This window comes from Pseudochaenichthys georgianus, chromosome 3 (assembly GCF_902827115.2).
Source record: "Pseudochaenichthys georgianus chromosome 3, fPseGeo1.2, whole genome shotgun sequence".
Classification (NCBI taxonomy): Eukaryota; Metazoa; Chordata; class Actinopteri; order Perciformes; family Channichthyidae; genus Pseudochaenichthys; species Pseudochaenichthys georgianus.
This window is the reverse complement of record NC_047505.1, coordinates 38,927,586-38,953,518: the sequence shown is the minus strand read 5'-3', so window position 1 is coordinate 38,953,518 and position 25,933 is coordinate 38,927,586. Positions and strand designations below refer to the sequence as shown.

Below are 25,933 nucleotides of genomic sequence, written 5' to 3'. Positions count from 1 at the left end.
AAAAAAAGATGCATTTAAAAAACCTGCATATTTTCCCCCAAACTTTTTTCATAGAAATTACTTTAGGCATATAACCTATAAGTAGATTATTTGAGTAATTATTTTTATATAGTACTGATACATATCTAAAATAAACAACTGCTGTACATTGGTTTGCACTTCACATGTTGCAGCCCCACACAATAAAATGGGGAAGTGTCACAGTACCTCTGTGGTTTTCACACAGAGTACAGCTGCTTAACAGGTCAGCTGTGAAGGACAAAAACAAAACCTGGAGACATGAGAATAGAAATGACAAACACGCAGAACTTGTCTGACAACTAGCCAGAAGTATTAACATGTTGTTTCCATCTAAAGTCAACAAAAAACAGCAATGTGACAAACAATGAGAAAGACATTGTAAGTGGTTTTTGATGAAAGTGTCGGCTAAATGAAGAAATGTAGAAATTACACTTAAGAAAGGGAAACTCCAATGTATTGAAATCCTTTGTGTTTGCGAAATGGGGAAGTGGCACATTTCATAACTTAAAATAATCATCCAAACGGAACTTGTCAAATAAGACTTATGTAAAAACCAAGGAAAGTTTATGATTCAGAGGCACAAAGGGTTTATTTACAACACATCAAAGTACAGACAAAATAACAAACGCCTAATATCAATGTGACACAACCAAGACCTAATTGTGTATTTATTTGTAGAAAACTGTGCTGTGTAGTCCTACAGTATTGTGATCAGTTTACCTCATTAAATAGACAAACACACCGAGTGACATTTATTAATAACAGAATATGTTGTATGCCATTACAGAATATACAGTACAGTGGTTGGCAGAGAAAACAGCACATTTGAAACGGCAGTAAAAATAACTACCTTACCTAGAGTCTTTTGACTAGACAACTTTTGTCATTGGTTGGCACTGAGCAGCGATAGCATTACCATTGACTTCTGGGGGCATGTTTGTTTTTTTCAAAAGTAACATTCACTATACCCATCCTTAATTGAATTCTAAATTCTTTTCAAGAAGATGTTTTCTCTGTTTATAAGCTATTTCTCTGCAGAGTAGTCAACATGTAGTCCAGTCACAAGTGTTTCCTTAACTTCAGAAAAATTCATTTGTCCATAAACTGAGAAAATGGTGACGTAAGACTGGTTTTGTGCAAATATCTCAGGCAGTGAGGAAAAGGAATACAGAGGGTGGAGCAATGGGCTGGTTACTCGCCAACAGGAATGGGGTTGTCATAGGCTGCTCCCTCCAGGTCGTCGACTCGCTTTCTGCGCGTCTCAGGAGGAGGTCTTGGTGGTGGATTCTGAGGTGGATTCTTCATGCTGTCATCTGGCTTTCTGGCTATCTCCTTCTTTGGAAGAATGGGCTCCCAGTGTTCACCTCGGATAGCTGCCTAGAAAACAAAGTGTTGACAAAGAATAGTCAGTGGTGTTTGGCTAGAGTAAGATAAAGTTAAGCATATCTATAAACTATTATAATCAACAATAATAAGAGATATGTGATAGTGGCAATTAGATAAACTGAACTACTTGGAAAGCTTTATATCTTTGGCTTATTGCCACATCTAGGTTTGTTTAAGAATTCAGGCACACCTCTGACTGGTCGGTTTTCATAACAAAAGGGCCATGTCTCAACAGAGATACTAGTCATGAAACAATCTCTTCCTTGTTTCCACTTCCTTTTTTCTGAGAACTGGCCACTTCAAGTCTAATCCATCACCTTTATTAAAGTTAATATACAAACTGGAGATTCATTTTGCAAAAGCTGCCCACTTACTGCAAGGTAGATGATGCTGGCAATGCCCAGGCACACACACCCGAGGACAGTAGCAAGCAAAAAACCTGCAGGTACACTGAGTCTAAGAAAGACAGAAAGGAAATGTAAGGACAAAACACAATAAGCCAATGTGTCCATTGTGGAAAGACTGACTGTGAATAACAGGAATGCAGTCTAAAAAAGGAAAGTGACGAGTGTAACACTCACGCAGCATGTAAAAATGCTCTGACATAGTAGTTCCTTGTCAATGGCCCAAAGGATTTCACACATACAGTGAAGCAGTACTGGCCCCTGAGAGAGAACAAGACACAGGAGTGAGCAACAATATTCAGGCAAATCATCAGTGAACCTGAACCTGAGCCTTTAAATCATGAAAATCACTTACGTTCTCTCCACACTTGTGCCCTTGGTCCTCTTGCTTCGTGGATACTCAAGTAGACACACGAATGCCCCAGCAGCACTAGTTATCTGTCAAGACTTTTTCATTTCACAAGATTCACTCATCACAACTATAATAGGACAATCATTTATATTAACATCTGTGACAGTGAGCAGGTTTACTTGGACTAATTTCTTTCTGGCCTACGAAAAACTATGATTATTTAAATAAAAGTACCCACGTTTGACACTAATTATATTGTCCAGCTAAACAATACAATATAAGGCCAGGCTACAATGTTAACTTGCCAAAAATAAATAGTGGTAGTGGATTTCATTTAGTGCTCCCCTATATCACATCTGTTTCAAGCTTGTTTTTTTTATGAATTATTTCATAAATATTATTTAGCCTTTTAGGCTAAATAAGACTTTAAACGCATTATAGTAAATCTACAAGGTGGGAAACTTGATAATGAACACTTTCAAGAAGAGACATCTTGATATCTGCTTTATGCACAGTGTAAAGGATACATAGCATAAGCAGCAAACTGCCAGCCTCTGAACTGTCCAGCCACCCCCACAATGCCTCCAGTGAGGAGAACTGAAAGAAGGAAGCAGAAAGATCAAATTAAAACTTATAAAAAAAGACACAAACGTTGAGTCTGTTTGTACATCGACTTGATTGTTGATTAAAACAATTTGGATTTATAGCTGATTATGTTATAAAGTTGAAATTGTAATGCATACAAAATATAAGATTAATGAAAATATTTCAGTTTGAATTATAATGCTCATTTACCCATGAAACGTAATCAGATAATAATATGTTAAGTTCAGTAATATTTGTATTGTATCTTTAGATAAAGTTGTATACTCACTAAGTCCTGAAGCCAGAGCCTGCTCATTGGCCCACATCGCCCACTCTAGTTTCCCCATCGCGATCACTGAAGCGGCCCCTCTGAAAACTCTGAAACTCTGAAACTCACCGGAGAGCGGCTCACAGTTATATTGTTTCTACAAGGAAGAACATGTATTTACGAGATGTGAGGTGTGCATGTAGGCTGAGAGGCAGGGCTACCGATAGCCGATCCCTTTTCTGGCGTCATTTCCGAACAGTGCAGGACTACATCGGGAAGGGGCAGGGCTAAACAGGCAAACATACCAGACAGGTAAATAATAATGAGAAAACGGACAGGTTAAGTAGGGCCTGCGTTAATAACATACGCAAATCTTTTTTTAGGGAGGTTATTTTATATAATGTGTTTATATTCTTCTTCAAGTTCTTCTTATTTTGCCATAGATAAATGAATTCATTTTATGTTTTAACCTCCTCAACTATCCTTTTTCTCGAAAAAAATAAAGTTTCAGTTTTTTCTACCGACATTTTTCTAAACTCCCATGTCAGAGACCATCTTTCAATTTTCGTAATGGCTTCCTGAATCTTACCTACAATATAATTTACATTTCTACCCCTTTTCCAAATAGCTCCATCGTCTGCAAAAAGTGACTTACCAATATCGGATCCAACTTGTATATATCATTTATCATAATAGAAAACAAAAGAGGACTGATTACACTCCCCTGCGGGGTTCCATTCTCAACTTCATGCCTTCGAGAATATGAATTGCCAACTCGGACTCTGATGGCACGGCCAAACAAAAAATCCATAATGTCCAGTTTTATTAATAATCCTTCCTTCCACATCATAATATCGTAAGCTTTTTTCACATCAAAGAATACAGCTACAACACACTCCTTATTCGCTTGAGCTTTCCTGACTTCAGATTCCAGGCACAGAAGTGGATCTAAAGTACTCCGCCCTCTTCTAAACCCACTCTGATATGGAGTCATTCATTCATTTTTTTTCAACATAGTACATCAGCCTTTCTGTTATCATTCTTTCCATAAGTGCGACGTCAGAGCTATTAATAGGTCTATAACTGACTAGACTGGTTGGGTCTTTCACATGTTTTGTAATAAGAATAATGACAGACTCTTTCCATATTATTGGCAGCTTCCCTTTCTCCCAGATCTTATTGTACATCTCCAGCAGCTTTCCTAATGCAAAATCACTCAATTTGGGCAACATTATGTAAGATACATTATCTTTCACAGGAGCAGTCATTATACACTTACTTAGTGCTCTTCTCAACTTTTGAATAGAAAAAGGTACATTTACAACACTCAGCGACGTGAATCTTGTGAAATGTCTTTCCTCATATACATTAGGATGTTCATCCAACACTTCCTGTCTCCTGATCTTACCTTCTTCTGTCACATTTTCAGAAGAATTAACTTTTACAAAATTCTTAGCTAGAATTTCTGCCTTTTCCATAGCACCAGTGGCAATTTCCCCTCCATTCTCTAACACTGGCAGGTTACTTTGCTGTCCAATTCCATACGTTATCTAATGGTGTAGTTCTCCCAATACTCGAACAGAATCCTCTCCAACATTCCCTTTTTGCTCTTTTAACAATTGTCCTTACCTGAGCCTGTGCCTTTACTCTAATAAGTTGATTATTGAATGTGTCTTTTTTAACTTTCCAAAACAGCCTGATCTTGTTTCGGATTGCATCATGCCATTCTTTGTTCCATCAGGGTACCATCTTAACACTTTTACTAAGTTTACCAGTTGTATTCCTTCAATTAGCGCTTTTATATATTTGAAGTAAATTGCTCATTTATTTCATCTATACTTTTTGTTTTAGCAAAATTCCATCTCATTATACCATCTAGCTCAACCATTAGTTACATCAAACTTGATTATAATCGGAAAATGATCACTCCCAATACTGTTATTTGCCAATACTTCCCAACTGCTACCAGAAGCTAATTCACTTGATACCAGAGTTAGATCTATCGCAGACTCTTTTCCATCTCTAAAATTGAGTCTTGTACCTTGCCCATTATTTAAACAAACAAATTCCTTTGCCTCCATTAAATCCTCCACTACCTGTCCGTTGTAATCTGTTGATCTCCCTCCCCACATTGTATTATGTGCGTTTAATCACCACACCACATTATTTCATTTCCTTGACAAAGTCTGTCTAATTCCTTATTTTGAGTTTATTACATGGATTGTAAAAATTGCTGCTGCTTCCACTATTGTTTTCCATCTTGACCTCTTTTTTGTTTGTTGGGCAACATTCACCACTTTTCCAATAAAGGCCACACATTTGTACTTATTAACAATCAATGCATCCTATCACACACTTATGTGAACATATTGTGGAGGTTTTCCTTTGCCTGTGGGAGTTTGGGAAAATCTTTTGAAGAGAATATACTTGCTGCTACTTGGGATTTCCTAGTTAAGTTTTGTGATACCTGTTCTGTTGCTTCAGCATATGAGACTTTGTTTTGTACTTTGTATCGCTGTACCTCCTTGGCCTTTTTCTGCACTTCGCAGCCCTGATACGCAGCACTATGTTCCCCACCACAGTTACAACATTTCACCTTGGCACCTGCAGCACACAACAACCATGTTCATGTTCTCCCGCACATTTTGGACATCTATAGGCTTTGTTGCTTTGCACTTGTCTGCCACATGCCCAAACATTTGGCATTTAAAGCACAGCAGAGGTTTAGGGATGAATCATCTTACTGGAAAGCTCATGCAATCGATCATTATCTTCTGTTGAATTGATTCTTCAAACTGAAGAAGAACAGACAAACTATCCACTAGCATACCCTGACACCTAGTAGGAAGACGTTTAACTACTGACACTTTGCCCCCTTTAAATTTATTTCTTGAGTTCTTCAATGCTGATGTCTAGCAGAACTCCACTGATCACTCCACGTATTTTCCGATTTGCTCCGGGAACATGGCATTTAATTCGAACTTCATTCAGGGTCTTCATTTTTCAGTAACTTTGCATTTTATCATTTCTACCAACATCCGTCCTTTGCTCAGAAATCTTGCTTGCATTATCGATCCAATTTATTTGTGAATCGCTTTAGTCAAGGCCACAGGGTAATTTAATTGCGGATTGTTCACCAAACGCCACAATCATTTTCCACTCTTCATTCTCATTCTCATTCCTTTTCTTTGTTCTTTTCATTCCATTCTGCGAATCAGACTCACTGAGACCGTCACTTGACATGTCTATCTTCTTTCTTGAACTCTTTGTTCTTACTTCATTCATTCCATCCTCCTTCAGATGCACTTTCCATATCCTACTCTCCAGGACTCAGAGACGCCATTTCACCAGCTGCTCTCAATATCGCACTCACCGTCAATCGACACCAGCCACAACAGATCAACTCCAATCAAGCGTCTTCCACTGACCCACCATCTCTAGGCCCTGAACTCACCATCACCTAAAGTAGGTAAACTCCTCCCCCAGAGCCAACCCCCAATTAACTCAGGGGTATTTAAGACACCTGTTGCATCATGGCAGCCGTTTGCTGCCTGCCTGTTGCCACCTTAAGGGTATGGTAAATTGTCAGATGCTGGATGTCATGTTGGATCAGCAACTTAATATTCCTCATGTGCATCTTATATTAGCACTGAATTACATTCATTTGTATTAGCCTATCTGTCAGCTTGTATCCTGTTCACCCGGTCTTCTGTTGGCCAAGTGTGATGCCTGAAGTTCCTGTTAACCTGGAGGGATGTGTGTTGTTCCTTACTAATTTAGTATTAATCATAGTGGTACGTTTATAATTACCTAAGTTAAAAGATTTAAATGTGTACTTCTGTATTGTAATCTAATGTACAATGTGTTTTTCCTAGGTGGTGTCAGCTGCTGTTTTGCTAGTTAGGTTTTGCTTGAGTTAGGTTTTTGTTTGAATTTAATTTTGCTGTCTTATATTTAGGATTTTAGTGTATTTTGCTGTTAGTCGTTTGGACCAACTGGATAATTGTTTCTTCTGCTTTATACTAATTTTATTTGCCCCTTGCAGCGGAGTTGGAGCCAGATAGTGGTGGAGGCACACAGTCTGATTCCCTTCACGGCTTGTACGGTGCACGGTAGGAGCACTGAGACACAGTTTGTAGTGAGTTTTTTGACATGCAGTGAGTTTTGGTATGCAGTGAGTTTTGGTATGCAGTGAGTTTTGGTTTGCAGTAAGCACCGGTAGTGGGTAAGTGGGACACAGCTCTGTTAGACTGCCTCCCCCTGGCTGGTATCATGCCCACTCCCTTTTTTCCCCTCATTGATTTTTAGTAATTTTCTATATAAAGTGTTTTTACCAAGAATAAACAAATACATGTGATTGACATATTGAAATAAACTGTTAAACTTTTTCATTATAAATGAACCAAGTCTGTTTTGTGTCAGTCACAAACTTGTAGAGCCTTCTTATTTCTGAGATGTAAATTAAATTGTCATTGTCATTGGCATTGTCAGGCACTTTGGTATTTGGGTGGCTCTGCCTTTAAAAACGACCGCCCGCCACATAATGATGGTCTTAAATTATATTTTTGCAAGTTAAACATTTAAAAAAATGATGATGGTCTCCTTAACCCTGTAAGGGCAGCCCACGGTTGTAATTTTACAACATTACTTTAAGCTATCCTAAAAAAGTCAGTAAATGTTTTGTTTTTTTAAAGGTTACATTTACATAGTCAAAAGGTCATTTTGTTCAGCCTCACAATGCTATTGGGTAGTAAATGTGTGTATAGGTCCTGCCCTCTGGCCATACACTCACACAACTTCCGAATCTTCAAACGAGCAACATCTCTTTGTTTTATTGGACTGGATTTGTCAGTAATTTTTTTTGGTGTTTATTACAATGTCTAAAACATGTACATATTTAGTTATTGTGGAATACATTCATCACATTTGATTTTGAGCAGCTTATGTCTTTGTTGTAATATTATAACACTGGGTCAGTGTGGTAGTCAAAATAGCATGTGTCCCTGTCATGGAGATTGTCCTTATGATCACATATGGAAATAAAACACTAATAGAAATATAATGTCTTTGATAATTCACTATACATGTAACTAAGTTCTAAATGTGTCCTCTGTTAAGATTTTGAATTAAGACCAGAATTGAATAAATTAATACATTATTATACTGATAAAAGTATGTGAAATTATATCTGTAGCAATATTTTAAACTATACTTGTATTTTATCAGTTAATTAGTTACACACATACATTTAACTCTGGTTCTGGCAGAAACAGTTCTTTCTGAAATGTGTTGGGACGCTTTGTGAGGAAGCGCACACACTCCCTCCCTCACAACATGTTGGTCTTAACTATTTGTTTGTTAAGAAAGGTAGTACATGTTTTTTTCTGAGTTGCCTTTATTTCAGTTAAAGTTATAAAAACAGTTTACATAGACAAACTAATAAAATGTGTCTAAATTCGTTTGTCAGTTTGTAAAACACACAAGCACCAAGTAATCACCATTTCCTTTGTTCAGACCTGGAGGCCATCTTGTCCCAGTGCTCAAAGGGGGAGCACGCCTCCAAAGTACTCCTTATATGTGCCGTATGATTAGGCGGAGTCTTGGACGCGATTGGTCAGGAAATGTGTGATTTTATGAGTATCAATTAGGTTAAAAACTATCCGTTTTAAGCAGACCTTGTTGTTCTTGAAGGTATCATATTTATGGCCATGCAATAAGGAATTTACTTAAGCCTTTAGGGTTTTATTAAAGGTAGACAACAGTGTTTAATTTTGTATTTAAGCCTTCACTCCGCTTTCAGAACCATGACCTGATTGGCCAGGTTGGAGTGGGAAGGCGGGCAGTCTCCTATAAATGAGGTTGGGAAGAGAGGGGAAGGGGGATTCGTTTTTGTGTTTGTTCCTTGCTGGTGAATGCAGCACCAGGCATGCAGTTTCTGTGGAATAATGTGGAAGGCTAAGAATAAAACACCCGTTTATTTTTTGCAAGAAAAATCTCTCTCCACGTATCGTTCTTTCACCTGCACCTCACATCGTAACACACTTGGATGTATCCCTTTTTAGTATGATAAGTAGCCTGTTATCATTAGCCAGACAGCATTGTGACTTGTTGAACTGGTTTACCTGCATGTGTGGGTGTAGGTATTCCTTTTATGATGGGCAGAATTGTGTGACTTGTTGAACTGGTTTACGGTGTACCTGTATGTATGGGTGTAGGTATTGCTTTTATTATAATAGGCTAAGCCAGGTAGTATTGTGTGACTCAAGTGTATGTACAATGTAAATAGGATTCAGATACGGGACACCTGGAAGGGGTCGGTGCATGCATTCCTTTTAGTATGATTGTAGGCTAAGCCAGACAGAATGAACACTTGTCCCACCACTCTATCTATTCCTTCAGGTAATCTATTACTATAATAAGCATATGTATTATTGATACATATTAATTACTTTTTCCATGTCAGTAGCATCAAGCAATACATGAGGCAAGCCACACCCATGGGGGTTCAAAGTGTGGGTGAGAACTGGAATCTCTGGAATGATCCGTGACTTTGATGTCTACCAAGGCAGTGTCAATGGGATACGAGCCACGTCTGAACTTTGGATGTTGTGATGAAGCTTACCTCCATGCTTCCAGAAGGTCAGAACTACAAGATATACGCAGACAGCTACTTCACCTGTGTCCCATTGGTAGTGAAGCTCCTTGATCGTCGGATTCATTATGTGGGAACAGCCAGGCGGTGCACTTACCCAATTGTAACCTTGAAGAGGAGAAGAGCTTGAAGAAAAAAGGGAGAGGAAGCTTTGACATCCAACCACAACATCTGTGCTGTCAAATGGTATGACAGCAGAGCGGTGACACTTGTGTTATCCTTTGCTGGACCAGACCCTGTGCAGAGAATTCAACGCTGGGACAAAGCCAACAAAACCTACGTAGAAGTTGAGAGGCCTTACATTGTGAGTACTTACAACAAGTACATGGGAGGTGTGAAGTCCCGACGCTGGTACGTGTACATCTTCTGGCACACCATCCTTGCTGTGATCAACGCCTGGCTCCTCAAGCGAGAGTGCAAAGCTCTAAAGATGCCAAAGCAGGAGATCCTGAACAGGAGACAGTTTCAGGCAGATCTAGCATCCTCTCTCATCTTGGTAAGAATGCATTTCTGCTATTTTCCGTTTGTAATATTTTTCTATATTTCACTGTAATATTTTTGACTTGTATCCTAATGTATTTTTGACATGTATCAGGCACCGGGAGCCCAGCACCGACGGTGACATCAAGGAGCCCGTTGAATGCTCAGAAGAGACCATCCTCAGGTGATGGGAGTCCACCAAACGGGGCCCCATCCAAGAGATCACAACCTCCACTGGATGTACGCAAGGACCTAATGGCACATTTTCCAGTGAAGACAAAGAGAGGACACTGCAGCAAAGGGTACACACAATGCACCAAGTGTGACGTCCGTCTCTGCTTTTCCGACGATATGAACTGTTTTTGGGACTACCTTGTATTCATATTTAATAAATGACTATTCATAAAAAATATGACTGTGATTATTATGCATGCTGTATCCTCCTGGGACCCAGCCCATTGACAAATGTACACTGTAGTGGAAATGTTAACATGCATCTCCTTTTACTCTTTTTAGGTAATCTATCAATCCCTGATGTACTGTACAGAGGACATCCTGGTCTTTTCAGTGATATGTCATTGGTTACAATTGCATGCTGGGAAGTTCCTCTTTCTTTTCATCCAAAATGGCTGGGATACCAAAACAAAATGTTATAGAAGCAGGAGGAGAAGTCAAATATTGTTGAATAATTGTTATTTTTACCATGAAAATCATATATGTACTTGTTTATTAACATGTGAGGAACTATATAATTACTTCTGAAAGCAATTAAATAATTCAAGTTTTGAAATAACAGCTCTTTTATAAATGTTCGTTCTAGTGGACGTCAGGACCATCTTCATGGACTTTGACTCAATATTGTTGCAGGAGACGGAACTGAAGCAGACTTTCTGTACCAGATAGTTCAGGGAGATTCAGATTTGGAGCTCTCAGATGATGAGAGAGATGAGGCTTTCACACCTGGGATAGAAGAGGGTCAAGAAGAAGGGGGGGAAAGATGCAGGAGGCTCCATGAGCGCATACATAGAGACAGATAGGGACGAGCTGGAAAGACATGGCCCTCTGTGGGCCAAGAGTAGCACGTATGTCTTGTTGTTTTTAGTGAAGCCATGACAAATGAGAATTGCCTCAGGAATGCGAAGTTTGTTTCTGTGCATGGTCAACTGGAGACAACATCCATAAAACCAGTCGAGATGACCCTACAGCCCGTGCTGACTGGAGTCCAATGAGGTACTTTTCCCAGTAAATTGACTAAGTCTTTGAAGATCTGGAAAGATTCACCAAAAACCAAACTAGTTTTTTAGTGACCAAATAAACCGCAATGTTCAGATCAATTTGTTTTAAATAGAGGTGAATGTATTGTATTAATATCACTCTATAACCATAATACGTTACATAGTCTGTTAATTTTGGCTGTCTTTTCAAACTAAAATGGTCCTGATGTCCTCTACAGTGGACATACTGTAACATTTAAAAATTGAATTAAGTCTAAATTGCAAGATGTTTTTTTTAACCCTAAATAGGTAGGAAATAAAAAATAAGGATTGGAAAACGTTTTTTTCCCTCGGTTCCCAGATATACTGATAGTAAGCAATCAATCCTGCAAATCAACCCTTAGTAGTTCAATATATTTATTCAGACAATGTGAGTAGAAATACAGAAATTCTCCTCCCACCTAAGCCCAACGTTGCAATATTACATTGCCCTAAAAATTACCAAAACGTAAAAAATTATGAAAACTCTTTAATTTCTGTTCCAATGGCTCCCTTCAACAACATCTGAAAGGTTTAAAAATAAATTCTAATGTTTTTCTATATTTGGGCTTTACATGGTTAAACACATCGATACATCAGACCGTAAAATTCAAAGCCATACAGGCACAATCATGTGTTCAGATTGGGCAGCCATCACAAAAGCTGTACAAAATATAGCTACATTTGACTACATTTTTATTTTTGCTGAACTGGCTTCATTATTGCTGGAAATGTGTCCATTTAGGGCTGCAGAGCATCATACAGTATGTTTAGGCATCCCATCAGATCCAATTAGATGCTGAGTGGGATCTTCCACAACACGAGGGCCTGGTCCAGCCTTAAACACAAACAATGAAAGATCATTAGGAAGTTATCCTCTGAAATTGTGTCTTTGTTAACATGGAAATACACAATTTAAAGCCTTGTAAATAAAGTCTTTACTTGAATAGAAATGATGTGTAATAAAGCATTCATCTGTATTCATGAACTCATTCACTTAGTCTAACATCATTTTAGCAGAGGAACCAAAATCTACCACAATCTTCAACTGAGGTAAGGCAACACAATGTTGACATCAATTGAAACGTATCTAGCAATCTGATAACTGATATATCACATTTCTTTTCAAGACAATGTGCAGCCTTAAGAAAACACACCAATACATATAAATCAAAACAGAAAACATTGATTTTAGGTTGCTGTAAACTTATAGAACAACTGAGCAACAGAGGGATTATATCAGTGGGTATGTTTGTGTACCTTTGTACTAATAATGTAGCTGATTCCTTTTGGCATAGGCTCTAGACCAATAGCCTGTTTCAGCTCCTCGGAAAGAGCAGCTTGGTTAACTGGAAGGCCCTGAATAAACCTGCAGAGAAGGAAGAAACACTCAATGACCCATTTCAAAGAAGCTAACAAACCTTAATAGATAGTACAGCTTATAGGAGCCACACAAACACCCATCTATCAGTGTATATTTATGTACATTAGTTAAATGTTTTGATAAATCAAGTAGTTTGTATGACAGTTATTTTTTGAAGACCTAAAGCCAACTAGGTCGGGTATCTGTCCACTCACTGTCCTCCGTTGCTCTCAGGGGGGAAGAAATGTTGCACTGCCTGAACAAACTCGGGAACATGCTGCTGCAGAGTGTAGATCACAGCGTTGGGGCCTGCATCAAATGTGTAGGCCAACTGGAGTGGAAGAAACAGAAGGGACCGTCATACAGAGAGTTTAAAATCCACCTCCACAAGTTTCACATCTTCATTACACCATCTCACAAATTCAGCTTCATACCCTGAGAAACATTTCTGACACAAGAAAAACATACAACTTTGTAGCAGCAGTGATACAAAAGGGAGAAGACTACAGTTATACATAATGTACAATACCATAAGACATACACTCTGCAGAACATTTAAAGCATGTTTGTAGTTAAGATGTTTAAGCTAAATTGAACTACAACTGCATAAATGATAACTAATATTTTACAAGCAACTTCAAAGATGTATGAATAATTATCTGACCTTCAAAGCAGCCATGTTTTAAATGATTACTCTATTTCTTTTTGAAAATATCTTAATCCTTGCTTTCTTTAAGTATCAGAGTTCCTAGACGGCGCCGGTGATGGTGGCTGCCGTGTCTTTTGCTCCTCTCCAAGGCTGCCTTTTTTCCCACTTTGTCACTATTATTTGATTTATTGTGTTGCACTGTTGGAGGAGCCTGTGACCTACGATTTTCATTGTCATAACTACACTGTAGCTATGTACAAATGACAATAAAAGCCTTGAATCCAGAGTTGTATTATTGTTGCATAATAATGCAGTAAGAAATACAAAAATGGTTTGAATATAGAAATAAAGAGATACATAAACAGCTGTCCAAAGCTATTCCTAGAGATCTACAGAAGAGTGAAGTTGCTCACCCTTGTCTCCCCGTAGTGTCTGTTATACCGATGCACCAAGTTGATAACCTGTTGAGACACACTGTTGAGGTAGAAGATAGGCGGGTATGTGTCAAGGCAGGTTGCATGGAACTGGTTACTGTCCTTCATGGTTAGTTCAGCAAATGCAACAAAGTCCTTTCCCCGCACCGCTTCAATCATCTCCTCCATCCGGCCCGGGACGACAGACTCTGCCCGGTGCTGCAGACACAGAACCAAGATAAGAGTGTAAATGAAGATATTCTTCACTTTTAACAGTATTGACAGTAATGTTAGTATACTAACAGCTGTTGGTTAATGTAAGTGAACAAAGAACCTTTAGGAGACAGCTTGTTTGTACACTGGTTTGCATCCCAGATGTGCTTCCAACTGACTTCTTCTCAGCACTGGCCTGTGGAAAAGTGCATTCATTACACCTGATATACATTTTCTATTTTTAATTTAAAAAGTGTTCACTAGACAATGTGTTTGCTCTACATGTTGCAAAAAATATTGTCATTCATAGTAGTAAATAAATAAAGTATGCAATATTCACAATAGATGATCAGTGCAGTTCAATCAGGACAAAATTATCATGAATTCACAGTTCTCCAAAACAAAAATGGACCTACCACAAGTACAAGGATTCTGAGCTCAGGCCAATGAGTCTCTGGCTCCACCTGCTGGGCTAGACTGTCCTTGCCATCATCTTTCTGTCCCATGATCCACTGCACGAACCCTCCATACATACTGCGGCATGCGCTGCCTGAGCCTTGCCGAGCAATCCCAGACAACTCCCCCTCTGTGCCAAACACCCGGGCCAGAGTGTAAACTGCAACACAAAGAAAAAAAAAGGGAGTTAGAGCAGAGGAGGCTGAGTAATATGTATAATATCAGAAAGACTGGTTATTTAAGAAAAGGCACACAATAAGATATATAGATAGATACTTTATTGATCCCAATTTGGGAAATTATTTTGTTACAGAAGCATCATCAGTGTGTTCAGACATTAAAATAAAAATACTTAAAAAGTGGAATAGAGAATTAACAACTAAAACATAAAAGTAAAAATTAAATTAAATATGATATCATATCCTATATAAACAATATAAACAGTATAATAATTCTGGATAATTAAAAAGTCAATATAATCAAAGTATAAGTATAATCAAACTGGTTTTATTCTATGCTGAAAGCAACTTTTGAGCTTTTACTATTAAAAAATAATACTTTAAAGTCTTTAGTGTAGTGCGCACTCTCACCTAAACAAGCAAATCCAGCAGCAGAGGAGGCGAGCCCGGCAGCAGTGGGGAAGTTGTTAACCGAGCAGATGTGGACTTTGAGAGACAGAACAGACGGATCCAGAGCAGGGTCCCCATCATTACGTCTCTTCCTTGCTAGTCTGCGAACTAAATACCAAAACAAGTAAGGATGACATAGTGGCTTGCGCTGTCTCTAACTCATCTGTGTTTTAAAGAGGGTATATTAACAGACAGGACTCACTTTCTCTCAGACAGGACTGTAGTCTTGGATGGGTTATATCCTCCTCTTTGCCATTTAGCCATATTCGATCTTCTTTAAATGATCTGCTAGTTGCAATCGTTGTGGTTGTTTTCAGCTGAAAAGAAGGAGGACATGTCAGATATACATGTGTTGTTACTATCTTATCACTAACACAAAGTCATATAAGGAAACACATATGACACCATTTATGTTACCCATCACCCAGGCACACATCATGGAAATTAATCATTTATTTGTAATGGCAAAAAAAAAGTTTACAGTCACCATGGAGCACAACAACGATATTATGTCAGCTCTGCTACAGAGTTTGTCAAAAACATTGTTTTGCCCATAGTGAGCATGAAAGAGACATTGCATGACAAATCACAAGTGAATATAAATATTTCATGACTGACCTCAAAACTGTAAATATTTTAACATAAACATGCCACGAGAAGCATTGTTGAATAAGCCTCTTTACTTTTATTTATGGTATCCTTTAATGATTGACACAAAAACAACCCTTTTCCAACAGAAACCACATTCAAAGTCTGCTTGATGACATTTTTAAAAATTAAAATACCTGGTCTTGATGCAATGTGACGCTCAACGATGAATTAATGGGTAGAATTAATTCTTCATTTCTTTTTCCCCCTGAAAAGAAAGTAGACCAAGATTTACACAAGATGCATATATGAATTATCAAATCAAATCAGGTTTTATTTATATAGCACATTTTAAAACCGATTTTTGGTCGAGCCAATAAATAACACATTACTACAATCGCAAACAGAAGACAATACATTACAACAGCAAATATAAACATCGAACACAGGGAAATGTCATGAGTCGTGCTCCGCTCTGACTCGAAGGCCAAGGAGAAGAATTATTATAAGATTGATACAACAGAGGTGGGAAGTAACTAAGTACATATATTCAAGTGCTGCACTAAAGTACAATTGTGTGATACTTGTTCTTTACTGAATTTCCCCTCGGGGATTAATAAAGGTTCATCTTATCTTATCTTATCTTATCTTTACTTGAGTTTTGCATGTTCTGCTTCTTTGTACTTCTGAGGACTTTTGGTACTTTGAGTATTTTTTTATGCCAACACTTTTCTACTTTTACTTGAGTAACATTTTGAATGCAGGACTTTTAGTATGATCAGAGTTTGTATACACTCTGGAACTTCTACTTTTACTTAAGTACAACATCTGAGTACTTCTCTCACTTCTGTGATACAATGACACGATATTAAAATGCTCAACTGTAAATGTTTCCCTTTAATGCACTATATTCAGTAAAACATCCCGAACAGGTCGCCATAGAACAATAACACGTAAAATATTGTCGTTTTGGATTAAATGATCATTGTTTCTTAAAGCTAACTTAAACTCAGAACACAAGCATGCACACAAGTCGAGGTGATACTTACAGTATTTGATGACAGCTATATTCACTGGAGCGGTGCATGTAACTATGTTTGGCTTTTCCATAGTATTCTCAGGCATAGCTGTTTATGTAAACCGGTGTTTATATTGATAACACTGTACCTGAACACTCGGAAATACACTTTAAATGCTCCTCAGGGTTTAGCAGTCACAGTTAAGCTAACACTGTACAACCTTACTACAGCTTTTCATCGAGCTGTTTTCCGATTGGCTGTTGTCGAACATGTGGCTTAGCCTGCGACCAATCAGAGCTAAGCCGTTTTGCCGTGCCAATGAGAGATCATCTGACCACAGTCGTGCGAAAATCGGGCAATAACAGAGACCATCCCACAACACTGCCTCACTGATGAAAGGGGTAGAGTTACGATACGATATACTTTATTTTCCCCGTAACGAAATGTGTTCTGGACTCCGTCCTGCAGTTCCGCATACATGTACATATACATTATTCAGGTCTTTTAAATGTAAACTAATTTAAACATACTTAAAATACTATGTATTTACCTGAGCATCACTTACACCCCTTTAGGCATTATTATAGCATTTTTACTGTATCACTGTATATTTTGAGCCTTATAACCATTATTATTACACTACTGTATATGTTTACATTTGTATTATTGTGATATATTGTAGTAAAATGTGCACATGTTTCCTATATATATAGCAATAATATATAAGAATATTTGTATTTGATTTTTTTCTAAAATTGTGCACCTGTTATATCTAATTTCTCCGTACTAAATAAAAATATTCTGACTGAACAGCCTTGGGAAAATAAAATAATGATTATGATATTCAATTAATTTAGACCAATCCGACTTATAATACTTGTATTGTATACGCTCTAGGCTGTAGTTAGATAAGTACAAATTATAATTGTTTTATTCAGTGTGATACACGGTGTTGCAAGTACTGCACTTTAGTGCAATTTGGGGTATATCATACTTGAGTATTTACATTGTGTACTACTGTATTATATTTCAGATGTTAATTGCACACACATTTGATGACCTTAATAACTATATATACGTGTTAAACTAAGCAGTACATGGCAGTATATATGTAATGTTTTAAGAATAAGAACTGGGTAACACATACTTTTACATTTATTTGAGATTTCTGTTTTTAATGCATAATTCAGTGTTGTACGCAAAACTCCTTCCATCTTGCAGCTCCTTTCTTTAATGAGCATTTCTTCATCTTCCATTTGACATTGTAGGAACACAAAAGTGTATAGCAATGATGAATGTTATTAAATCTGTATTGTTTGCAGTCATTAAAGCTGACTGTAAAGTTATGGTAACTCCAGCTTACTTATTAAAGGAGATGCAACAGTTATAAATATGTTTCCATTGGTTTGTTTGACTGTGGCTTGGTACTTTCTTGAAATACATATCGTATTCATACTTTTCAGTTGAAAAGTATTTGCATACACTTTGCCATCTGTTGACTCTTTAAACTATTGATTCAGCAGAAATACAGAAACAGAAAACTATGTATATGTTGGTGAGGATACTGTGTAGTGATGCTGCAAAGTGTGTCTCTTCTTGAGTTGGGTATATCCCATACAGTCTATGGTATATCCCAATCATGAGAAGGGCCTTGACCCATCATCATCATCATCATCATCATCACCAATGTAAAACCCCCTACATTTTCCAAGGGTTCACCACTCTTTCATAAAATAACTAATCATTTAAAAATGGTTAATTAGAAAAAAACAACATTTAAAATGTAAGACTTTTTAAATTGTTTTATGTAAACCTTTAACATACATCTCAGCAAAAAGAAAACATCCAAGTGCAACATACAAATGTTGGCCTGAATAAAGAGCAATGTGTTTATTAACAAAACAGTCTAGATAAAATGCACCAACAGCAGTGCACTTTGTATAGCTTCTTGTGATTGAACAGAACAATTAAACATGGTGAAAAAAAAAAGAATAACTACTGAGAAGGACTTGGAGTAAAACAGTGCCATCAGCTGTTAGGAGTACAACACAGCCAGAGCAAATTTGTAGCAACTTGTTTGAAAAGAGATCGCAAAAGAGCCCCTTCTTTGACACTGTGTGTATTATACTGCCTACCAGTTATGTCAACATTTAACTCCACTTTGTTCTTTCCTCTTGGTAATGTCGTTCCAGAGACACACATCAGATAGTGTGGAATCCCAGGTTCTACTAACAGGTCAAAGACAGTATCAGAGTCCGAGTAAAGCAGATCCTCTCCTGTTTGTTGGCCTGTTCCTCCAGTTTAAAGTTAGTCATCATCCTCATCATCTGAGTCCAGCACCCTCCGCCTGTTGAACTACAGAGAGCATACATTTTGTAAGATAGAGAAGTGACGGATAATACATCAAACATAGGAGATACTTCAGAGGGACTTACTGTCACAGTCATCTTCTTCTCGGTTTGCTGACAGACTTTTTCTAGAATCTCGATCAAGCCCGACTCTGAAATCTGACAAAAACAAAAAAACACTTATTGCTCTGCTCGCAGGAGAAGGAATATCTATAACAGTGCATCAAGTGCATCAAGCATCAGAAAGTGGTGGACTTACCTTTCCTCCCAACTTTCCAAAACGAGCCATTTGAATGAGATAATTTTCCACTGCATTGGCCTTATCCGGCTTCACTAAAGCAAGATTGTTCACTGAAAAAAAGAAGAAGATAGAAATATTATTCACATGCAGCGTTCATCAAAAATCCAGTAAGAGGAGCTTTAGGGTTTCCTAGTAAATCCTTTATGACACTTTCAGTGAATAGAAACCACTCATAAGTTGTGTTTCATGTTGAATGTTTGTTGATTTTCACACAGATGTTTGCATTATAGTTTTGCGCCCTTTTTTTATATTCCAAAGAAATAAACATATTAAATGATTGCACTTTGTTGTAGATAGCATGATCAACTTAAAAAAGTTATTTGAATAGATATAACAATAAATATGAGAGCAAACTTACATCTGGCACGGGCAGACTGGTCCAAAACCTGAGCCAATATAGTGTTCCTCATGTCCGTTTCTCTGTGAATGAAATGGAAAATATTACCACATCAGCAATCACTGTCAAAATCTACAATTGGGACGAGTAAAGGGAAAACAGTAAAGATTAAAGAACAATTATTAAACTTTCGCCATCAGAACAGTGGATTTCTCCAGATTGGTCCCACAGCTACACAGGTTTAATATGATATAAAATGTTTATTATTTTTTCTTTAAGATATACTGTAACTCTGAACCATCATCTCAAAAAGGTTGGAAGATAACATTTCCAGGTGTTCTTGTATACAAATGTTGTTTTTGTTCTAATGTTACCTTTGTTTGGCCTCCTCTCCTTGTTGCTGATTATTTGAGGCATCCTGAAAGAACATGTTAGAGCACCATTACATAAAGGTTATATTTGTTTGTAACCTCTTAAATGTAATCATCACTTAGATGTCTAGCCAGTGATATGTGTAAGATTGATATGTTGGATATATTTTTATTTGAAAAAAAGAGAAAGCACTGCCTTGCAGGGAAAGCTAAAAAATTGCAAGTATAAATTAATTACATTCTTACAACAAGGTAGTTAGTCATACCTTCTTCAACTAACGTTTCAATTTGTTACGTGGATAGTAAAAAAAGAACCTTATGTTAATGAAGCTGGCCTGACTTCACACTTAACATTATTCTAACAGACAATGTATGAGAATACTTCACCCCATTTAAGCTCTACCCTGTATTTGTGAAATGGGACAGAAATACATTTAAATAGGTTAAATTGTTCATAAGTCATTGTTTAATTTTGCTCAGCTAACACTGTCATTGTCATTTGGTGCAGAGCTAGCAGTGCAAATAATGGGATATTGGTTATTATTACTGTGATTTATCCAACTAAATACTGAGTTAATTACATTTCATGTAGATGCACATGGCTATCTTAGGAGGGCTGCATCTATTCCCCTTACAGATGGTTAAATCATTTGAGTTTTGGTGACTGGTTTAGCTACACTAGCTAGCAGCATAATGAAGCTCTCTTCAGCATCTCCTTATAAGGCGGCCGTAAACACGCTTCTGCTCATGTTTTGTCCTTACCCCTTGCTTTGCCTGTAGTTCCGACATTCGTTGACGCCTAATTGCTTCTAATTCTTCGTCTGCCATGGTTAAGAGTAGTGATGTGGACCCACAACAGTGAAAAAGAAAGCGGTAACGTAATCAAATGTGCCCAAATTCTCCTCTGAGGCAAGGCCCTACCCAGTCCAGGGGAGTGTAGTCAATTTCGGAAAAAACGATCCAAGGCTAAAGCAATCGAGAACAGAGTAATGATCACACAAGAAAAACAAGTTTTCAGTTTATGGTGTACTACTATAATACTTAATAATTACAGCACAGCATAGATGCGTCATGTGTGTCATTTGCATTTAGAAGAAGAAGAAGATTCAACTTATTGTCATTAGTACAGGTACTATGTAACGAAACGGTTTCTCTGCATTGACCCATCCTAGTGTTGGAGCAGTGGGCTGCCATTATGCACGACGCCCGGGGAGCAGTGTAGGGAACGGTGCCTTGCTCAGGGACACCTCGGTAGCACATGGTCTTTCCGGGACTTGAACTGATGACCTTCCAGTTGCCAAGTCCCTGTGGACTTCGCCACCGCCACCCAATATTTAATAAATACATCCGCCAGCCAACGTGAATCCTCTTTTCTAATTTTCCAATAATGTGAATACAATTTTAAACCATTAAATCTTGTAGCACTCAAGTCCGTATAGCTTTGTTTCAATTGTTGTCTTTCTTTAACTACACTGAACAAAAATATAAACGCAACACTTTTGTTTTTGTTCCCATTTTTCATGAGATGAACTCAAAGATCTAAAACATTTTTTTATATACACAAAATAACCATTTCTCTCAAATATTGTTCACAAATCTGAAAAAATCTGTGATAGTGAGCACTTCTCCTTTGCCGAGATAATCTATCCCACCTCACAGGTGTGGCATATCAAGATGCTGATTAGACAGCATGATTATTGCACAGGTGTGCCTTAGAATGGCCACAATAAAAGGCCACTCTGAAACGTGCATTTTTGCTTTATTGGGGGGGTCCGAAAACCAGGCAGTATCTGGTGTGAGGGGTAGGGGTAGGGTTAGGGTAATGTTGTGAATCGAGTGGCCCATGGTGGTGGTGGGGTTATGGTATGGGCAGGCGTATGTAATGGACGACGAACACAGGCCACTCGATTCACAACATTACCCTAACCCTAACCCTACCCCTAACCCTACCCCTACCCCTCACACCAGATACTGCCTGGTTTTCGGACCCCCCCAGACCCCCCCAATAAAGCAAAAATGCACGTTTCAGAGTGGCCTTTTATTGTGGCCATTCTAAGGCACACCTGTGCAATAATCATGCTGTCTAATCAGCATCTTGATATGCCACACCTGTGAGGTGGGATGGATTATCTCGGCAAAGGAGAAGTGCTCACTATCACAGATTTTTTCAGATTTGTGAACAATATTTGAGAGAAATGGTTATTTTGTGTTTATAGAAAATGTTTTAGATCTTTGAGTTCATCTCAAGAAAAATGGGAGCAAAAACAAAAGTGTTGCGTTTATATTTTTGTTCAGTGTAGTAAGCATACTGCAATCATAGACGGACTGCAATGCAATATTTGTCATATTAAAAGTCAAGTTCTACCAAAATCACTTCACACATGTCCTAACGATTCCCTGGTGGTTTGAACACACTCTCACTCCATAATCGTCCAGGAGCGACGTTTGGTCAGTGACCGTGGCGTGCAGTTGTGACGCTCCTAGGCTCCTTCAGCTTCATAAAGGGACGCAAATAGCTTTCAACTGATTGCAATGTATTCCCATCTGCGGCGGGATTTGACGCTCATGGAAGCACGGCATTCGTTTGTGACGGCTGCCCTTAAAGGCAATGTGAGCGTCCATTCTCATTGGATAACGGAAAATTGTACACCCGGAAGTAAGTATTCCCCTTACTGTCGATTGATTTTACAGTGATATCTGCACTACTCATCGACTAAAAAATACCAGAGTATCCTTGTTAATTACACAACATTGATTGGTTTAAATTGTGTGCAATGCTTTTGTATTTTTCCCCTTCGATTCGGAGAAACAAATATTTTTTCGGAGTCAAGGATGACACTACACTACCCAGAATCCCCAGCTATCGTTTGGACTACACCATGTTCTCTGTTTGACAAACCCCGTTTTTTTTCACCATTCATTCCAATGGCTGGCGTCTATGTCACGTGATCTTCAAATTTCTCCCTGCAGAAAAAAAAAACATGGCCGAACTTCGTTTTATTCTCGGTGTAAAATGCCTATTTTAAAGTTAGTTTGGCCATTCAAATGCGTTTTGATGTCATTTGATGCGAGAAATATAAGTTGTTATTTCAGATTATGTGCAGTGGATGTACATGATCTTTAGTTTGCTAGTTATTACGAAGATTACTTCAGGAAATTGCGTCCATAGAACGTTTTCATTGTTACCAAGGTGCTTGCTAGGGACGCTGCTATCGATATTATTTCTGTTATGTTGTGTAACTGTTTAATGGTGTTATCTTTATTGCTACTACCTTCCCCGTCAATGTATAGTGTTGGTCCACAGCGCAAACGTATTAGTTTAACAAAATTCGCATCTAAAGATACGTTATTTAACCCTGTGCAATTCCAGTCTCACATCTCACAGCACATCGTCATTAACAAATACCGGAAACAGAACGCATTTTTTTTTCAAAAATAAAATAATACTTTATTCCGAGTGTGCTTGCTTTTCTCTTTGAAAGTCATCACATAACGGCATTGTAATACACGGTTCGGCTGCATTAAATATTACATATCTGCCGTAGTTCTGTATTTATAGACCCCTGATGAGAAGACTTCTAGACAAACATGAGGAACTGAAAACGTGACGTGGATCATAAATATATCAGCCATTAAACAACATCTTACATTTCTTTTCACACAATACGTCTCCTTGCAGTATCAACACTAATTCGGCTGACTTTTATATTTGATCCAATCGGTAGATAGGCTGTATTTACACCATAAAGGTGCACAGCTGATATACAGGGACACCTAGTGGTTAAAGCATGTTATTGAATTTCATTATTTTTATTATTAGATATTAATAGGATCCCTATAAAGTATATTCATTACTCGTTATTCTCTACTAATAGTTAATTAAAGACTGTATATAATGACTATTTTGCACATTCCGTTCAAGATTTCAAGATTTTCTAAGGTTTATTGACATATCATATAGCTACACAACTATGGTGTAGTAATGCATTGAATGAAAAACTTGGGTTGCAGGTTCCTCAATAGTGCATTACAAGACATCTATCAATATGTGTGCATACCTCCAGCAATGTTAACTATGTTGAAGCACTTATTTTAACTGATATTAACATGATGTATTATACTCTTATAAGATGTATGTAGATATTTCATCTCTGGCCTTGTCAGGTATTGAACAATCAATAAATAAAGAACACATTGTTAAATATAAAACACAGAATTTGTGTGATTATACTAAATGATTTACAAATAAACACCACTGCATTACAACTGTTACACATGCTGATGTAATGCAAATGTTCCAACTTGGGATCAATAAAGTATATCCTTAAGCTGATCGATGGCTACTGCCATATTTTCAAAATGTGCCTCTGAACCTTGACACGTGCATGTTTCAGGCTTATCAATTAATGTAATGTAATGTAATGTTATCAATTAACGACAGGGGTCACAAACATAAGACCAGCTGTTAAATAAAGCTCTTCTGACCTTAGCTGGCATGTGTGTATGCTGGGCACAAGCAATTTTCACCCATTTATTAATTATATGTTTTACATTTGAGTGTTTCCTATCCCCTAAAGCTCCAGGGATGTACACAGTTTAATACTGGCAACTTCTTATTATGGGAAATACGAAAACGTCTTTTAAAACTACAACTCCCAGTAGAGACGTGCCATAGATAGAGAACATGTTGCGAAACACAATAGCCAGCATGTGTAGTTCTGGGGACGGGGTGGCCGGGGGGATGCGGTGGACCCGTTCAAATCCAGTTTTGGACAGTCTGCCGTGGTTCCATCCCATTTCAAATGCTGTTCGAGGCTCGGCGTAACCCTCGGAGCACACTCTCCAATCACAGAGCTTGAGGACTATCACGGGGTTTGTCAAACAGAGCACATGGTGTAGTCCAAACGATAGCTGGGGATTCTGGGTAGTGTAGTGTCTTCTGCCATCCTTTACTCCGAAAAAATATTTGTTTCTCCGAATCGAAGGGGAAAAATACAAAAGCATTGCACACAGTTTAAAACAATCAATGTTGTGTAATTAACAAGGATATTCTGGTGTTTTTTAGTCGATGAGTAGTTCAGATATCACTGTAAAATCAATCGACAGTAAGGGGAATACTTACTTCCGGGTGTACAATTCTCCGTTATCCAATGAGAATGGACGCTCACATTGCCTTTAAGGGCAGCCGACACAAACGAATGCCGTGCTTCCATGAGCGTCAAATCCCGCGGCAGATGGGAATACATTGCAATCAGTTGAAAGCTATTTGCGTCCCTTTATGAAGCTGAAGGAGCCTAGGAGCGTCACAACTGCACGCCACGGACACTGACCAAACGTCGCTCCTGGACGATTATGGAGTGAGAGTGTGTTGATACAGCAGCTTGTGCATTGATTTGAAGTGACTCAATCACATTACCTTTTTTTTCATTATTTAATTATTATTTATTACATTTTTATTTGCTTTATATTATTATTTATATTTTAATATTTATTTAATATTATTATTATTATTATTATTATTTATTTTAAAATTTGAAATATTTTGTTATATTATTATTATCCTTGTGTTATGTTCACATTTCGCACCCTTTGGTAATGTTCGGGTCAAATTGACCCGGGACATATTTCAGGGTTTAAATACAGAATTAAATTCAACATACACAATTCCTTATATATATTGTCTTTAACTCATTCCCCAACAATATAAATGAAATATATGATTAGTTTTTGAAAATACTCTTTGCTAGATCAAATTTAACAATGGAAGTGTCCATCGTTTTTTGTGATACAAATGTAATTTATGTTAAGAAAAATACACTGTAATAAAAACTAAGTTTACATTTTG

At 37.7% G+C, this 25,933-nt stretch overlaps 3 protein-coding genes and 1 long non-coding RNA gene across 7 annotated transcripts; 1 reads left to right on the top strand and 3 right to left on the bottom strand.

Annotated features, from left to right (window-relative positions):
• Positions 1–591: 591 nt before the first annotated feature.
• On the bottom strand, positions 592–6,447 carry cyba (cytochrome b-245, alpha polypeptide). The gene is made up of 7 exons (XM_034078871.1): positions 6,390–6,447; positions 3,038–3,134; positions 2,691–2,760; positions 2,167–2,241; positions 1,989–2,072; positions 1,782–1,863; positions 592–1,398 (listed from the first exon to the last, which is right to left on the bottom strand). Exons 2-7 carry the CDS (start codon positions 3,093–3,095, stop codon positions 1,213–1,215), a joined length of 555 nt encoding a protein of 184 aa, XP_033934762.1. The 5' UTR covers positions 3,096–3,134; positions 6,390–6,447; the 3' UTR covers positions 592–1,212.
• LOC139435930 (uncharacterized) lies at positions 6,402–10,509 on the top strand. Of its 4 annotated transcripts, none has more exons than XR_011645136.1 (4): positions 6,402–6,481; positions 7,062–7,154; positions 9,483–10,164; positions 10,264–10,509. It is a non-coding gene; the product is annotated as an uncharacterized lncRNA (long non-coding RNA). The 4 variants fall into 4 exon arrangements; XR_011645137.1 differs by lacking the exon at positions 6,402–6,481 and adding an exon at positions 6,570–6,588 and having other exon boundaries at positions 7,062–7,128; positions 9,480–10,164; XR_011645138.1 differs by lacking the exon at positions 6,402–6,481 and adding an exon at positions 6,571–6,588.
• Positions 10,510–11,762: 1,253 nt separating this feature from the next.
• On the bottom strand, positions 11,763–16,988 carry mvda (mevalonate (diphospho) decarboxylase a). The gene is made up of 10 exons (XM_034106226.2): positions 16,762–16,988; positions 15,910–15,980; positions 15,327–15,441; positions 15,086–15,232; positions 14,456–14,655; positions 14,161–14,235; positions 13,827–14,045; positions 12,980–13,095; positions 12,662–12,770; positions 11,763–12,239 (listed from the first exon to the last, which is right to left on the bottom strand). Exons 1-10 carry the CDS (start codon positions 16,835–16,837, stop codon positions 12,159–12,161), a joined length of 1,209 nt encoding a protein of 402 aa, XP_033962117.1. The 5' UTR covers positions 16,838–16,988; the 3' UTR covers positions 11,763–12,158.
• Positions 16,989–18,518: 1,530 nt separating this feature from the next.
• On the bottom strand, positions 18,519–21,027 carry pdcd5 (programmed cell death 5). The gene is made up of 6 exons (XM_034105149.2): positions 20,851–21,027; positions 20,092–20,135; positions 19,739–19,800; positions 19,339–19,430; positions 19,167–19,238; positions 18,519–19,086 (listed from the first exon to the last, which is right to left on the bottom strand). Exons 1-6 carry the CDS (start codon positions 20,914–20,916, stop codon positions 19,039–19,041), a joined length of 384 nt encoding a protein of 127 aa, XP_033961040.1. The 5' UTR covers positions 20,917–21,027; the 3' UTR covers positions 18,519–19,038.
• Positions 21,028–25,933: the final 4,906 nt, after the last annotated feature.